This window comes from Rhinolophus sinicus, linkage group LG02, assembly GCF_036562045.2.
Source record: "Rhinolophus sinicus isolate RSC01 linkage group LG02, ASM3656204v1, whole genome shotgun sequence".
NCBI classification, from domain to species: Eukaryota; Metazoa; Chordata; class Mammalia; order Chiroptera; family Rhinolophidae; genus Rhinolophus; species Rhinolophus sinicus.
This window is the reverse complement of record NC_133752.1, coordinates 191,340,856-191,357,143: the sequence shown is the minus strand read 5'-3', so window position 1 is coordinate 191,357,143 and position 16,288 is coordinate 191,340,856. Positions and strand designations below refer to the sequence as shown.

The following is a 16,288-nucleotide window of genomic DNA, read 5'->3' as shown; positions in this document are numbered from 1 at the left end:
ACTCAGATCTGAGTCTTCCACGGCTTAGGGGGAGCACTCCATTCAAGAGCTGCAGGACTCAGCCATTGTCCCCCCAGACAGCAGCTGGGGTGCCAGGAGAGTTTGGAGTCACCTGACTTCTCAGACCCTCTGTTTCTGCATCTTCAATGTGGGCCATGATTCCTAGTTCCAGGGTGCCTGGTCCCACAGGACTGTCCCTCCAGCCTAGGGCCTGGCTGGCGTGGGGCCCTGCCCGTCACTTCCCTCCTATTTCCCCTTATCCATCAGCTGACCCTCGTCTTCCTTCCTTCCTCATCTTCCTCCTCCCATATCTCTCATCCTCCCACCCTCAGGGTTTCCCACTCTGCCCCGTTTGGAGGAGTGTCTATATCGCGCTCACGCAGTCGCTCACCCGGAGTGCCCCCTCTCTGACACCACATTTAAGTGCCAGCTTGAATGCCACCGTACAGGCCCCAGCTCTCCCTCTGTGTAACTCTAGGTCTCCTCCCTGTAGATTCCCTGTGACTCCATCACTTTCTGTCTTGTTTTATGGACAACCGTGATGAGGTCGTATCTTCCCCAGGGCCAAGCTATAGCCCTTGCATCCTGGACTCCCCGGTACCTGCCACTGTGGCTGGCACACAGTAGGTGCTTACTAAATGCTTATTGCTTAGAATTGAGGTGAACCGAATTCTTGGAAACCTCAAGTTCTTGGAGAACAACTCTGGCCATGCCCATGGAAGTGAGTCCCCAGCTGAGAGGGTCCCTAGGTCTCCAGCTGGTGCCCCAGAGCAGGGATGCTCACTGGGGCGGCCAGGACCCAGCCTAGTACCTGAGGCCCCCCCCCCGCCCCCCGCTGGTCTGCTAGACCGCATGCTCCGCCTTCTGCAAACGGCTGTGAGGGCAGCAGCTTAGGCAAGTTCCGCTTCCGCTTCCTCCTGCCTCCTGTCCCCCTGCTGCTGGGCTCTGGGTCCCTCACCAGGCTCTCCACACCCCCGGTGCCCGCAGAAACGCTCCACACCCTGAGCTGTCACCGCCGCCGCTCCCCAGGCCCCAGACACGATGCAGGCCATCAAGTGTGTGGTGGTGGGAGATGGGTAGGTACCTGGCTGAACTTGCTCACAGCCCCCTACCAGGAGCCCTGGTGTCCCTGGGGAAGCCCCCTGCCCCACAGGAGTCCCTGGGAGGCAACCAGGAGGAACTGTCCCTTCTTCTCCCAGGAACCAGAGGTAGCCCCCGGGGGTACTGAGGACAGCTTCACTCTCTCTGCCCACCTCACCCTGGAAACTTCCTGGGTGGAGGGTACAGGACGGTGGGTGGTGATGCCTGGGGTCCCTCACCTGCACTCAGAGAGCTGGGGCAGGTCTCCCATGGGACCTCAGTCTTCAACTCTGTGGATGCAGGTGGGGGTGGGGAGCCAAAAATCTGCCCTTTGTCCCCAGGCTGACCTGGACCCTAGTCACTGGCTTATTCCGCTGTGTGGCCTTGGGCAAGTCACAGCACATCTCTGAACCTCAGCTTGGCCATCTGGGAAAAGGCTCACGTCCTCAGGGTTGATGTGGGGTCACTTCAGGCATTTTCAGGGGCTGTCCTGCACATAGTGTGTGCTCAATAAATGTTAGCGTCCTCACCCCTCCCCCTCACAGCTGCCTGGTTGGGGAGGATGTGGGGGTGTGTGAGTGATGAGCAGAAGTAGAGGACATGAGAGAGAGAGGGAAGGAGGAGGGACGGAGAGATGGGGGTGACTGTGGGGGTCAACGTGGGACCGGCTAGGCTGAGACACCTTCTCAGCTGTCAGATTTAGTGACCTCAGGTTATCCTGTCACCCTGGAGGCCTCAGTTTCCTCATCTGTGAGATAACAGGTCTAAATGCCAATCTCTCATGCCTCCCAGCAACAATACCTCAGGGTCCAGCGCACGGGTCTGTCCTGGGATTTTCCATAGGTGCAAGCCAGGACATCCCAGCATGTTCTAGCTGGGCAGGCCTCTTGTCCACCTTTCCTGTTCTATAGATGGGTAGTCTGAGGCCTCAAGAGACTCAGATCCTTCCTGGCCTGGGTCCCTGTGGCCCCTGCTTACTTTGGCTCTCCTGGGTCGGTGGGGGTGGGCGGCTGATCAGGCCACTCTCAGCTGATGCTGATGCATGGCTGGCTGTTATCTGCCTGCCTGCCCACTTCTGCTTTGTATCTGATCTGAGTTGGGGAGGGCGGAAGCCAAGAAAAACGTTCCAGCATTCAAAGTTACCTTGATGGCAGGCCCTGGGGAGGGCAGGGTGGGGATGAGAGGCAGGCCAACTCCTCAGAACAGGAAGTGACGAAACAGTGGAGCAAGCAGGGAGGGCCAGGGCTGCCCCTTTGGCCTCCACCTGGGCCCCATCCCAGCCCAGCAGGCTGCGGGGAAGAAAGCACGAATAGCATGTGATCACAATTTATTTAGCACTTACTATGTGTCAGGCAATGGGCTTAGCCATCCTCTGTTTTATCCTCCTACCAATTAATACTAGGACCATTTTACAGGTGGGAAAACTGAAGCTCAAAGCAGTTAAGTAATTTAACCCAAGACCTTATGGGCTTTGAACCCCAGTCTCTCAGACTCCAGAGCTCCGAGCTCTTAACTGCTATGCTCTCTGGTGAGGTAGGATGGTAGAGGAGGGACAGGCTTTCCCTGACATCTGCTGGCGGCTATGCTGTGCCCAGTTCTTTTATGGACTTCATCTAATTTACTTCTCAGTACACCTCTCTGAGGATGGACTCACCTTATACCTATCTTCTAGACAGGGAAGTTGAGGCAAAGGGAAGTTAACTGGTTTGCCCCAAATCGTGCCACTGGCAGGTAGATCTGGTGTCTGAAGCTTAGGCCTATGGCGGCAGAGCCCCGGTCAGGCGCCAGGGGCCCTGCAGCATTGGCCAGTCCAGTAGGTCTCCTGGGTACCAACTGCCCTTTACCCTCTGTCCCACATCAGTGGCACCTGGGAAAGTTCTTTCAAAACAGATTTCCAGTTCGCCCCACACCCATGGATCAGCATCTCTGGGGTAGGACCTTAAGTCTGCTCTTTAACAAACACTCCAAATGACTCTATGGCCCTCAGGTTTGAAAACACTGCCACGGGGATCTTCAGATGGGGAAACTGAGGCCAAAAGGGTGGGCCTGGGTCTTCCCTGAGGGCTGGGCTAGGGAATGGGGCAGGTGCTCCGAAACCTTTCCGTATCTCGGACAGGGCCTGTGACAGCTGTCCTTTGGAATGTCTTGTCTTTCAGAGCCGTGGGCAAGACCTGCCTTCTCATCAGCTACACCACCAACGCCTTCCCGGGAGAGTACATCCCCACCGTGTGAGTATCATGGGCAGGTGGGGTGCTCGGAGGATGGCCGACATGCATCACCAAGCCCACCCTCTTTTCAGGCACTTCCTGTGTGGGCACGTGGGGGTCGGGCAACCAGGAGATGCCCCAGCCGGTCTGCCTGGCAGAGCTGCCTGATGATCTGGCCACGGAGGGAGGCCGAGATGAGATGTCAGGCTGAGGCCTGAGGGCTCCCCAAATGGAGAGAGAATGAGTCAGAGTGGGGTGGTGCCGAAGGGGAGCAGGTGGCCTTCAAGAGGGCCACAAGGAAGAGGGAACTGGAGAAGGCTGGCCTGAGCAAGAGGAGCAGGGTGGGAAGAGGGGCTGGGTCAGAGAAGTAGAGGTGGGGGACAGGGTGGGTGGTGGAGGAGGCAATTCAGGCCTGGGTGACAGGAGCAGAGACATCAAGACATATGTGTTGTGGGGGAGACGTCAGTGCCATCTGAGGCCCCGTCCTCTTGTTGGATGTGGAGGCAAGGTTGTCAAACTCAGGAGGGAAGGATAAGGGGAGAAACACCAGCTCCTCCCCCCCCAGCCTCCAGTGACCCCCATCACTCACAGGACAACTCCCTAACTCTGTAGCGTAGCACTCAAGGCTGTACGTGGTCTTCTCTCAACCTTCCCTTTTAGCTTCATGGCCACCTTCTATTCACCAAACATTCCAGGAGCATTTCCAGCTCAGGACCTTTGCTTAAACCGTTCCCTCTGCCTGGAGTGCCTTCCTTTTCCACACCCACAGGTCTAAGACCTCCAGGCCCAGCTCCAGTGCGTCCTCCTCCAGGAAGCCTTCCTGATCTAGCGTGAAGGGGTCTCTCGCTCTCCAGAGTAATGTTATCTAACCTTTGAACATGGGCCTATGGAGGGCAGTGAACCTTATCCTGTTCATTTCAGGTCACTTCCTGGTCTTAGTGCGGTGTCTATGCACAGTTAAATCTACAGGTTGTCTTAGACACAAGATCTAGCATGTGTTTAGAGTTGACCTGCATTGAACTTCCTGGGGAGGTCCTACAAAGATTGATCATAGCTACCATCTTTTGAGGGCTGTGTGCTGGCCCCTGTGTGAAATGTCACGCATCTGTGATCTCACTTGATCCTCACGGGGAGCTGGGGGGCTCACAGCCACTAAAGGTTCTGCCCCCAAGCTCACCGATGCCCTGTGCTACCTCTACTGATTTTATTCCCTGCAACACTGACCTGGCCCAGGCATCCAGGAGAGGGCAGACAAACCTGGGTAGCAAACCTGGAAAACCAATTTCTACCCCGTCTTGGTCCCTAATTTCCCATATAGCTTGGTGTCAATACACACCCCTCTCCAGACCTCCTCTTACCTGCCCGTTTGCCATCAATCATCAAATGTTTATCAGTACTTCCTAGTGCCGAGGGAAGGCTGGCTCTAGATTTGAGCAGTGAGGCGGGTGTGGACTCAGGTGAGATAGCGCCTGCAGAAGACCCTTGGCACCAGGAGTGTGCTGGCCCTGCCTGTGTTCCTGAATCTTCCTGTCCCAGTTGGGCTGGAAGGCCCACTTGCTGAGGGACCTCAGACCAGTCACTGCCTCTCTCTGAGCCTCAGTTTCCCTTTCTATAGGAGGTGGGGGCTGGGTGGGAGATCCCAAGCTCACTGCCTGGGTGCCTCCCCTGTGCAGGAGAGGGTAGGTGTGTTCTCTGGTGCAAGATGGCGGGACCTACAGCCAGTTGTTCTCAGCACTTTGCAGAGACTGGGCCCTGGTAGACTTGGCTATCCTGGACAACCCTGCAGGAGGACAGACAGAATGGACCAGACAAGGTCTGCCTTCCCAGGATGCTCTGAGGAGTTGGATCAGAGACTAAGCTGGCTTCAGGGGTGTGCCGTCTTTGCAGCTGCACAGCGACCCACGCTCAGAAGGGTCCTGGACTTGATTTAATGCTCTCATAGCCCCATCTTGAAATTCTTCATTTTTGAACAAGGGGCCCTGTGTTATTATTTTGCATTGGACCCTGTGAAGTGTGTGGCCAGTCCTGCCTGCCACCCTTGTCTTCTAGTACAAGGCTGCTCAGCTCTGGACAAGCCCCAGAGTGGCTCCTGCTACAATCTCTGCACCTCTGTGACCCGGAGGGGAAGATAAGCTGCACTGAGTCCTTGACATTGGAGGGTGGGGGCAGCTGGGGAGAGTGGAGTTGGGGCAGCCCAGATATCCCAGGAGAGCTTCTGGGGCTGGGGATGATAGGGTTTGCTGGGCCTGGGAGGCACATGCTGCCAGTGCAGGATCAGATAAGCAGAGAGCAGAGCTCTGCTTACTGCCAGCCGATGGGGGTGGGTAAACAGCTCAAGGTCAAATCCCCGTTTCACAGATGGGGAGACCAAAGCCTGCTCTGTGGATGGTTCTATGCTGGGTGTTGCCGATACAAAGACACGGCAGAAAGGCCTTGCCCTCGGGTGCCTGTGGCATAGGGGTCTCCCCCTTCCAACAGTCCTTATAGCCATTTTCAAACGGAAGCCCAGGTGAGCTTTCAAACACGGAAATTAGATGGAGCCACATTGTAACTCAATCCCTTCCCTGGTTCCTCTTCATACTTAAATCCCACCTCCTAGCCTGGCATTTGTTCCAAGCCCTGAATGACATGGTCTCCTCCCCAATCATCCCAGACTCACTAGCTTCCCCCAAGCTTCTGCCCTCCCCCTTCCCCATCATTCAGTTCCCAGCTCAGGTATTATGTCCCTGACCCCCTGTCTAAAGGGTCCCCTCACTCCACCCAGGCCCCCACCATCCCACTACTCTACTTGAGGTAAGGTAGCCTGTCCTGATCTGACTTTCCCTGCCAGGATGGGAGCTCTGGGAGGACAGGACTCTGGTCTGTCCAGTTCACTGCTGTCGCACCAGCTTCTAGAACAGAACTAAGCATATTGCAGGCAAGGGATGCTCTGATCTGCCCCGAGAAGGTGCTAGAACTTGGGCACCCCTTTCACCGGCCCCGATTTTCCTCCTCCACTTTATTCCAGGGTCAGGGCTGGGTTTGCAGCCCTGGGGAATGCAGAAAGAGGCCGCCCAGACTCTGGGTGAAAACACGCCAGCTGTGTGACCTTGGGTCGGTCACTCCTAGTCTCTGATTCTTAGTTTCTTCATGTGTAAAATGGGAACAGTGGTAAAATCTACTTCCTGGGCCCACTGAAATGATCTAAGATTGAAGGACCTGAAATAGCACTTCACACCCCGGGTGCTCAGCAAATGTGAGCCCCCTGCCCTTCCCAGATTTCAGGGTCAGCCCCACACTCCAGCTCAAACTCCACTGAGTCTCCAGCCATGAAATCGTGGTGATGCTTACCACATGGGCTCTGGATTGGGTAACAGGATCTAATCCTGGCCCTGCCACCAACTGACTGTGAGATCTTAGGCAAGTCCCTTCCTGCTTGTGAGCCTCAGTTTCCTCACTTGGAATTTAGAGTGAAGGTGGCCCCCGTGGTAGTGTAAGGTCCTCTGGTCCTGGCTGCCTGTGGGACTCTGAAGAAAGGGAACCCCTGAGAGCTGCAGAGCACTGTGTCTCTACAGCAATCCCTCGGGCTCTGGCAGCTGGTCCTCTGGGGGGGGGGCAGTGTGTGGGGACATCAAACATGAGATCGCTCAGCTTCTCAGCATTTCCCTGTGGGGGTGGCTTGAAAGTCTCTGTCTCTTTGGATCCTACTAGCGGCCCCTACAGATAGGGCTTTTCTTCACAGTGAAGAAAGTGAGGCTCAGGGAAGCTAGGTGACTTACCCAGGGTCACACAGTCAGGACGAGTCTTCACAGGAACTCTCTGTTCCCTCTCAACTCTGGGTGGCTGTCCCCAGGTTCATTTTCCCATTCGCTTGCTCACTAATGGGTGGCATGGAAGAAGCAGGGCTCAAATCCCAGCTCCTCTGCTTATGAGCTGGCTGGTCTTGGAAAAGTTACTTAACCTCTTGGGGCCTTGGTTTCCTCGTCTGTCTAATGGGAGTAACTTAAGGTCCTTTGGCCTGGGTCACATGGGACTTTAAGACCTAACATATGAGGAACCGTAGCCTCTGCCTGGTCCCAGGGTAGATGCTCGGTGCTGCCATAAGTCCCGGGACACAGCTTTTTCCCCATGGCCACAGCCCATAAGGACCTGGGAGTGGCTCAGAGAAGATAGTCACCTTTGGCTCAAGGAATTTTAGAGGATTTTGGCACCAGAGTTTCAGACTGGACATTAGAGGAGAGAGTATTCCAACACCCTAAGGTCATCCGAAAGGAGGGTTTCTGGCCAAAGTCAAAGACAACACAGATCCTTCTTTGCCCATCATGCCCAGTGGTGTCTCCCTGGACCTGAAATCCTACGGTGGTATGCGTGGTGCCCAGGGTAGGTGTACAGAGCACCTACAATATGCCAAATGCAGTGCTGGCCTCAGGGTGCAGTGAAGAACAAGCCAGGCTTGGTGCCTCCCTTTTGGGGTGCTGAATTGACCACAGATCGCTGGGTTGGGAACCCAACCTGGCTGGGCATCAGAGACTAAGCTGGAAAGGCTTCCCAGAGGAGATGACTTTGAGATGGGGCTGGAGGAAGGATTGAGGAAGAGTCAGTCTGGCAGTGGGAGGAACAAGAGTGGGAAGCTAGGGACGGGTGTTTGCAGGAGCCTTCCAGGCAGGAAGGAGCAGGGCCATCTACGGAACAGAGAGGTGACAAAGACACGCTCCAGGGCTGAACAAGAGCAGTGTGTTAAAAAAGTCAGGCTGCAGAGCTGAAGTGGGCACGGCCCTGCCCACATGGCGGGACAGGGGCACACTAAGTGTCTGCTCATGGTGAAGGTACAGCAGTTGCCTGAGGGACGGACTGATGAGCTCTCTCCTGGAGGTGGCCCAGAGGCTTCCCCACAAAGGAGGAACTGTCTGGGCAGGGTTTTGAAGCATCACTAGGGGACAAGTGTGAAAAGAGGAGGGAAGAGTATTCCAGAGAGAGGCACAGATAGGAGACTATGGTGGACCGCATGATCAGGGTGGGTGGGAATATTTGGATAAGGAGAGGTGGGGAGGGAATTCCAGGTGGGGGACACAGCGTGAACAGGTGCAGGGAGGCGGGCAGTGTGCCCAGGAAACGGCCTGGCTGGTGTGTGATGGGGAAGAGTACAGGGAGAAGCTGGAAGAGCCTGAAGTCTCAATGGGCCAGGTCAGGGGATGCAGGCCTAAGTGGGTGACCTCAATGAAGACAGACAAGGTGGTGTCCCTAGCCCCCAGGGACAGGGTGTGGGGGCATCTGAGGAAGCACAGCTATGGCACGGGGCAGTGAACACTCAATGTGGAATCAGATGGAAATGACTTCGCATCTAGTTTGGTCACTCATTGACTGTGTGGCCTTGGGCAAGTCACTATACCTCTCTGATCCCAGTTTTCTCTTCCACAGCATGAGAAACCAGAATCTTGCTCTCAGGGATGTCTGTAGTCAGAAATGCTATTGGCCTGAATTTTTTAAAAATCTGGAAGCTCATTTGATGGCTCTGGAGGCCTCTCTGAGGGCAAGGAGACTTCAGCAGTCACTTAATGTCCCACCCTATTCCTTCCACTTGTGTGTCTCTAGTGTGTGCTGGTGGTATTTCCCGAAGCTCCTGTGACTGACGGCTTTCAGTGTGCACTCGGGGTGGGCTGGAAAACAAGAATTAACACCCAGGACATCCCTCTGCCAGTGGAAGATGGGGAAATAGCCCAGCTTCCTGCCCTCTTTGGGGAGCACCCTGAGCATAGCCCACACTGTCTCTCAGGAGGCCCGCAGGCTGGAGCCCCAGTTGCCCACAGTAGCAAACGCTCACTGGCATGCCTTATGTTGGCTGCTGTCCCCTCTCTCCTCCTGTAGCTGTCAGGGCTCACTTCCCCAATAAACCACTTGTATCACCTCCTAATTGCATGGGGGACCCAACCTAAAACGGGGAGAAACACTTGTTCAGCAAATACTGGGTGACCAGCCTCAGTGTCCTGCACAGGAGGTAGGTACCTCTATTTTGATCAAGCTTTGGAAGGAATGTTACACTGCTTTGGAAAATCACCTCTCCCAAGGCTAGGTGAGGGCTGAAACCTAATCATCGAGGCAATGGTTTCCTTTTTATGCTTACCTGCATTTACAATTTTGTGTGTGGTGAATCAGTAATGAAAAAATAAAATAAAAGGCAACCCAAGTGCATAGTGCTGTGTGACTTTGGTTCCATTGCAGACCCTCTCTGGGTCTCAGCATCTGCCATGAAACAACTCAGGCCTGGCCTGGAAGGGCCCGAGCTCTGGGTCTGGAGACTGACCCTTCCGTCTTGCCTGCTTCCCATAGGTTTGACAACTATTCAGCTAATGTGATGGTGGACAGCAAGCCGGTGAACCTGGGGCTGTGGGACACGGCCGGGCAGGAGGACTACGACCGCCTCCGGCCGCTCTCCTACCCGCAGACGGTGTGCAGCCCCCACCTGCCTTGTGGGCCTGGCCTCTGCTCGCCCTGTTCCCTCTGCGTCGGGTGCCCTTGGACCAGCTTGGCTTGGTGCACCCTGACCCTCTCCTTCCGGTCCAGCTCGAGGACTCTGCCTTATCCTCCCTCCTTGGGCACAGCCAGGGACTCCTCCCGTGCCCGCAGCCCTCCCTCAGGCCCCAGTTATCTCTGCCTGTCTTCACAGGCCCCCACCTCATGGGCTCTGGCACCACCTGGCTCCCTGGGGGTGGGGCAAGGAGACCTGAAGCCTCAATAGGGAGTCCAGGCCAGTGAGCCCCGGGTGTGCTGGGTCAGGGGAGAAGAGATCGGGTAAGCCTGCAGGAGGCACTGGGGCTGTTGGGCACCCCTGGGTCCTTGGCTCACCCTCCAGGGCTGGGGTTGGTAACCAGACATTGGACCAGTGAGTGCCTGGTTAGGAGTATGGATTCTGGAGCTCCAGATGGCAAACCCTTTACCTCTGTAGCCTCAGTCTCCCCATCTGTGGAATGGGGGTGACGGCAGCACTGCTGTAGGGTGCTGTGTGAGGACGAACCACTAAGGACAGGCCCTGGCCTCTGGGAGGTGCTGGATAAACTAACAGCAGCCTGGTGGAAGGGGAAGGCGGGCATCCCTGCTCTGACAGACCCTAACCTCAGCGTCCCCTGGGCTGCCCCACTGCTCAGTGCTGCCTGGTGTGGGAGGGGCCCAGGTGGGACGCCCTTGGGCTTCCCCGATGGGTAACACTTGCCTGCTCTTCCCCAGGATGTCTTCCTCATCTGCTTCTCCCTTGTCAGCCCAGCCTCCTATGAGAACGTCCGTGCCAAGGTGAGCTGGGCAGAGGCAGGCTTGAGGGGCCTGGGGAGTCGGGCGCAGGTGACCCTGAGAAAGGTAGGGAGGGAAGGAAGGACCCATAACTTGAAGCCTATCTCTGGGGGCAGCAGAGGGTGTGAGCAGAGAGGGTCCCCAGTGCCAACTCAGGCTGGGGGGACTCAGGGGATGAGACTCAAGGGAGTCTCAGGGGGGCCTGGGAGTGTCCACTTTACTCTGTGCCCTGTCTAACCTTGTTCTCTCGCCTCCCCGCACAACCTCGTGCCCCTCTTATCTCTGTACAAAATCATGCCTCCTCTTTTCCTGCAACCATGTGCCTTCCCCTCGCTGCACAACCTCATGTCTCTCCTCCTCACACCTTCATGCCCACACCTTATTTTCTCACAACTCGGTGCCCCTCTTCTTCCCCGCTGTCATGCTCCCTCTGCTCCCCTCACAACCTGTCTTCCCCCCACCGCCTACCTGCCCAGTGGTTCCCCGAGGTGCGACACCACTGCCCCAGCACACCCATCATCCTGGTGGGGACAAAGCTGGACCTGCGGGATGACAAGGACACCATCGAGAAGCTGAAGGAGAAGAAACTGGCGCCTATTACCTACCCACAGGGCCTGGCACTGGCCAAGGAGATAGGTACGGGGCTCGGGCTCAGAGAGGGGAGCTGGGTGCGGGGGTGGGGGTGGCGGTGGAGCCCTGACTCAGCCTCATGGTGATTGCAAACACGGGCTCCAGGCCAGGCTGTGCAGTTCAAACCCTGACTGTGTTGTGTACTAGCTCTGTGACCCTAGACCAAGGACTAAGCCTCTCTGTGCCTATGTTTCCTCATCAGTAAAACCTGGCAACAGTAACAGTTCTGGGCAGTTGGGAGAATTAAATGAATTAATACACATGAAGTTCTTAGAGCAGCACCTGGGAAGCAGTCTGTGTTAGTTATTGTTAGTAGTAGTATAATCCATAATCAGATCTTGAAATAAAGTGTTTTGCACAGACAGAAGCGTGGGGTGTGCTGTGGCTGCTTGGAAGGTGAGCAGCCAAGTCAAGTTTAGGTATTCCAGGAAGGCTTCCTAGAGGAGGTGCTTCTGCCTTGAGTTTGAAGGGTGAGGCCTTCACTTCTGTTTTCACCTCCTTCTCCTCACCCCCAAGGCTTCTCAGCCCAACTTCTCTTTGCCTCCTGATCACTGCACCAGAGAAGTAAAGTGACTTCTCAAGGTCACACAGCTAGTAGGTGGCAGAACTGGGATTTGAACACAGAACAGCAAATTGCTGGCTGGGGTCCTCCTCGTGGTGGATCGGGCCTGCCTGCACTAGGGAGGCGATGACTGATGGGTCTGGCCTCTCCCATGGCATTGGGACCTGCTGTCCTTGGTCAGGCCCTGACCTGCTTGCAGCCCACGGATGGCGCACTTGCCCAAGAGCCCGGGACTACCAGCAGGTTTGGCCACTATGAGCAGTGACCCAGCTGCCCATTGTGCTCTGCCTCACTCCAGGGTCCTGCAGGCCCAAAGTTTGGCCCCCGAGTCTGTCGGACCTCCCCATCCTGTCCCTGCCTCAGCCCCACCACTCTTCCTTCCCCCGGAACTGGGAGGGCCCTGGGGACTCACATCTCTTCACAGGAAGAGAAACCGCAGCCACCACCTCCCCCTTCCCGTGACTAGCCTAGTGACAGGGCCATCTTCCCCACGGGACCTCAGGCTGCTGCTTAAGCTGAGAGTCCCATGCCCCATCCTGGGGGCTCAGGCTCACAGGCACACTGGGCTAGCCTCACAAATATCGGGGATTGCACCCCTGCTTTCTCTTCTTTCTCACCAGCCTGTCTCCCTGGACTCCTTCCACCCAACATGGACGCTCCAGCCTGCAGCTGACCCTTTCCCTTTTAAGGCACATATTTTGGGATAAGAAGGGGTCTGAAACTCTGGAGTCTGGTCCTGGCTCCGGCAGTGACTGTCTGTGTGACCTTGAGCCAGTGGCTCCTCTCTGAGTCTTGGTCTCCCTATCCACACAAGCCAGCCTGCACAGTCCCTTACCATCCTTTCTCCTCTATAAGGAGGTGACTTGGGGGTCCTGTCTTGGCCTCTAGCCAATTCCTTCTGAGGCTGATCTCAGGTGGTAGTGGGGGCAGGGGCAGGGGCAGGGGCTTTGAACTTGTCTTGGACCAGCCCAGGTCAAGGGGGAGGAGGCCTGGTGGCCTTAGGCCTGCAGAGCTGATGAAGAAGACAGCAGCTGCTGCTGCCCACCTGAGCCTTTCCCAGCCCTGGGGTGACCAGTTGTGGAGGCAGCTCTGATCCCAGCTGGTAATCCCAGCGGACAGATTGAGTACTTCCTGGGTGCTGGGCCCAGGCATTTTCCCTCTTCATTCTTAGAGCAACTATGAAGGAGGGACTCATTACCCTCACCTTACAGAGGAGGAAACTGAGGCTCAGGGCGTGAAATCACTGGCTCAAGGTCACCCAGCTAGGACATAGCAGAGACCAGATTCTAACATTGGATGCCTGGCTCCCTCGATCATGAAGATTAGGGTCGTCTGCTGTCCCCTGGCCTGTCCCCATGCCCTCTCTGCAGCTCCCCTGCCCCTTACCTCAGCTTGATAAGTTACCACATGTCACCATGTCCTGGACCGGTGGGCGACTGAGGCACAGAGAGGACTGGCAAAAAGTCCTAGACCAGACCAGAGGCAGAGCTGAAGCAAGCCCAGACCCTCCAGCTCAGGATCCTTGCTTTGGATACCACTGAGCCGAGAAGAGCAAGAGGGTGGTGGGTGCCAAGGAGACAGTTGGGTGAAGACGAGGTAGACACTGGCTATGATCCCTGGCAGAGAAACAATAGCCAAATGCCCAGTAACGCGCTTCTAGGCACAGAAGGTTATGGTGACAAGACTCCTGGACCGATCTCAGGGTGCTCCGTTCCTGCCAGCCAGGCCCTGAGACCACTGCCTAGGCTCCCTGGGGGGAGTGTGCTCCCACGTGGGGGGGAAATCAAGTGTGTGACTCTGGGCAAGTGGTATCCTCCCTGAGCCTCAGTTTCTTCACCCCTGCCCCACCCTTTTGTTCTCCCCAGCCTTGGGCATTGGCGGGCTTCCTCTTTCTAGGGGCTGCCCCTCCTGAAATCCTGGCTCCCCTCCCCACTGCTGTATGTTTCTGGGCCTGTGGCTTCCCCTCTCTGGGCCTGTTTCCTCACCTGGAAGTGGGGAATCACAGCAAGTCTTCATAGGGTTTTTGGAAGCGCCTAGCTTGGTGCCTGGCACGGAGCAGGTCGACCATCAGTGTCTGTGTCCTTCCCTCTCCCCAGAAGAGCAGGCTCCCCCAGTGAGGAGGCGAAGTTCCCCCTTCCTGGTCCTCGCCTTCCTCTTGTTTCTGAAATTGACCTCAGGCCTCTCGAAGAAGAGGTTGGCAGTTCCTCCCTTCAGGGCAATAGTGGACACAGGTTCCTTTGGGTTATAGTGGACACAGAACGCACACAGGTTCCTTTCAGAGGTTATAAAACGCTGGCCCTGGGAGTGGGGGCTCGGCCTGCCCTTGTTGTTGTCTGTGCCCCAGGCCCAGCCCTGAGTAGTCACGTGGGAGGAGGCACGGCTCCTTATGAGAGAAAGAGGAGCTTTCCAAGTCCCATTCCTCTTGCTGAGGGCCCCCTGCTGCCCAGAGGTGGAGGACAAAGGTCCAGTGTGTGACCTTGGACAGGTGGCCTCCCCTCTAGGATCCTCAGTTTCCTCATCTCTAAAATGGGGTGATGCTAAGGAATGGTCAGATGACATTTGGAAGGTCCTGGTGAGTGGGCTGTGAGTGCCTCAGGCTCATGGGGGAAGCATGGAGGCAGGTATGTGGCTATTTTCTAGAAGAAACTAAGGTGTGCAGAGATTCGGTCACTAGCTTGAGCCCTTTTCTTCCCAGGAAAGTATAAAACTGCCTGCCTGCCTTCCGCAAATTAAGGGCTTATGTGTCCCAAAACAACAACACAGACTTGCTCTTGTGGGTCTTAACTCCTCCCACTGAATTCAAACTCCCCATTTCAGATATGAGGAAACTGAGGCACAGAGAGGTAAATTCCCTGCTCTGAGTGACAGAGCCCAGGTGGCCCCCACAGCCTGGTGCAGTTGTGTGGTTTTGAAAGGGGTTTTGCCCAGGACCCTCCCCTGACCTAGGCCTCCGCCCTTTTGCTTCCTCACCCCAGACTCAGTGAAATACCTGGAGTGCTCGGCCCTCACCCAGAGAGGCCTCAAAACCGTCTTTGACGAGGCGATCCGGGCCGTCCTGTGTCCTCAGCCCACGCGGCCGCAGAAGCGCCCCTGCAGCATCCTCTAGGGGTAAGAGCCCCTCCCCCATGGCTTTAAGACCCCATCCACCCCACACCACCACCACACTGTAGGCTCCAGCCGGGAGGCGTCATCCAGCCACTGCTCAGTGGCTCTTGGTTTCACTGGGAGTGGCAGTTAGGGCAGGAATGGGAAGTGAAGTGGCCTCAGTTTCCCCATTTGCCTGAGCCAGTCCAGCTCAGTGAGCCCAGTCCCCAGAAGGAAGGTGAAGGTCTGAGAAAACCCCAGGTTACTGAGCTCCTACTCTGCGGGCCCTGCAGGAAGGCGGGAGGAGGAGGGATGGAACGATGCCTCAGTCTCCATCCCTAGGAGGGCCCAGTCCAGCCAGGGAGACCTGACACCCGCATATAGGGGCAGAGGCAGGAAAGACTGAGTTGTGAGACTGTTGGAGCAGAAGGATGGAGAGTACTTGGTGTGGCGAGACTAGCGGGGGGCGGGGGGGGGGGCAGTCCTAGGGGGAGGGACAACCTTGAGCAAAAGCCCGGAGGCGGGAACGAGCCGTCTGCCAGGAAAGCTGGCTAGAGATCTTGCCTTTCCCCAAATTCTCACCCCCTGCCTGTCTGCTTTCCAGGTTGCAACCAGTCCTCCCAGCCAGATGGTTCTGACCCTCCAAGGCCTCCACTCAAAGCCTGGTGGTACCCTGGCTGGCCATGCTGTCCCCTCCCTGTGGCGTTTCTTAGCAAATGGTTGCAGAGCTTGGTTCATCATCTTCTCTGTGCTGGACGCCCCCTTGGGCCCAAAGGTGTGAGTTTGTAGGTGCCGCGTGCCCATCCCCTCATGCTACTGCCTTCCCAGGGGCAGGAGGGGAGCCCCAGGACTCAATAAGCCACCCTTGCATTACTGTGGTCAGTGCCACATGGCAGCGTTTACCCATTTACTCCTGTCTCACCTGACACCTGAATCCCCTGCAGAAACCTTGGTCCAGATGGTTGTTGGCCACCATTTGTATAACTTCAGGAACGGGTCTCACTCCTACTGAGACAGTCTACTCCAATACTGATGGCCCAGCTTGTCTGGACGTTCTCCTACTGAGCTAAAATGAGGGTCTCAGAAGTTTGTCCCTCTGGTCTTAGTTCTTCTTTCGAGACAAGATCAAAACAAACCAGATTTTTCTCAATCTCTGTGGGCATCTGCCCAGCCAGTCAAAAGCCTGGGTCCAGCCTGACTCCTGCCGTCTCTCAAGTCTCTTCTCCACTCACAGGATCCTGAGCTGCATTTACCTGTGAGAGTCTTAAACTTTCAGACCCTGCCAGTCAGGACTTTGGCTACTGCAAACAAAAAACCCAATTCAACCTGCTTAAGCAGAAAATAAATGTATTGATTTAAGTTTGGAAATATCATGACTTTAGGTACAGCATAATCAGGGGGCTCAAATGATGTCAGCAGGGCTCGCTTTCCTGCACCTCTTTATTTTGTCTTCTGCTGTCTGGTT

The 16,288-nt window shown here is 56.0% G+C and overlaps 1 protein-coding gene across 2 annotated transcripts; it reads left to right on the top strand.

Annotated features, from left to right (window-relative positions):
- The first annotated feature begins 901 nt into the window (after nucleotides 1–901).
- Nucleotides 902–16,182, top strand: RAC2 (Rac family small GTPase 2). 2 transcript variants are annotated; one of them, XM_019753013.2, is made up of 7 exons: nucleotides 907–1,076; nucleotides 3,237–3,308; nucleotides 9,594–9,711; nucleotides 10,488–10,550; nucleotides 11,024–11,183; nucleotides 14,715–14,847; nucleotides 15,428–16,182. In XM_019753013.2, the coding sequence occupies exons 1-6, from the start codon at nucleotides 1,042–1,044 to the stop codon at nucleotides 14,843–14,845; spliced, it is 579 nt and encodes a 192-aa protein (XP_019608572.1). In that variant the 5' UTR covers nucleotides 907–1,041; the 3' UTR covers nucleotides 14,846–14,847; nucleotides 15,428–16,182. The 2 variants fall into 2 exon arrangements, with proteins under 2 accessions (XP_074182462.1, XP_019608572.1); XM_074326361.1 differs by lacking the exon at nucleotides 15,428–16,182 and having other exon boundaries at nucleotides 902–1,076; nucleotides 11,024–11,190; nucleotides 14,715–14,822.
- The last annotated feature ends 106 nt before the right edge of the window (nucleotides 16,183–16,288 follow it).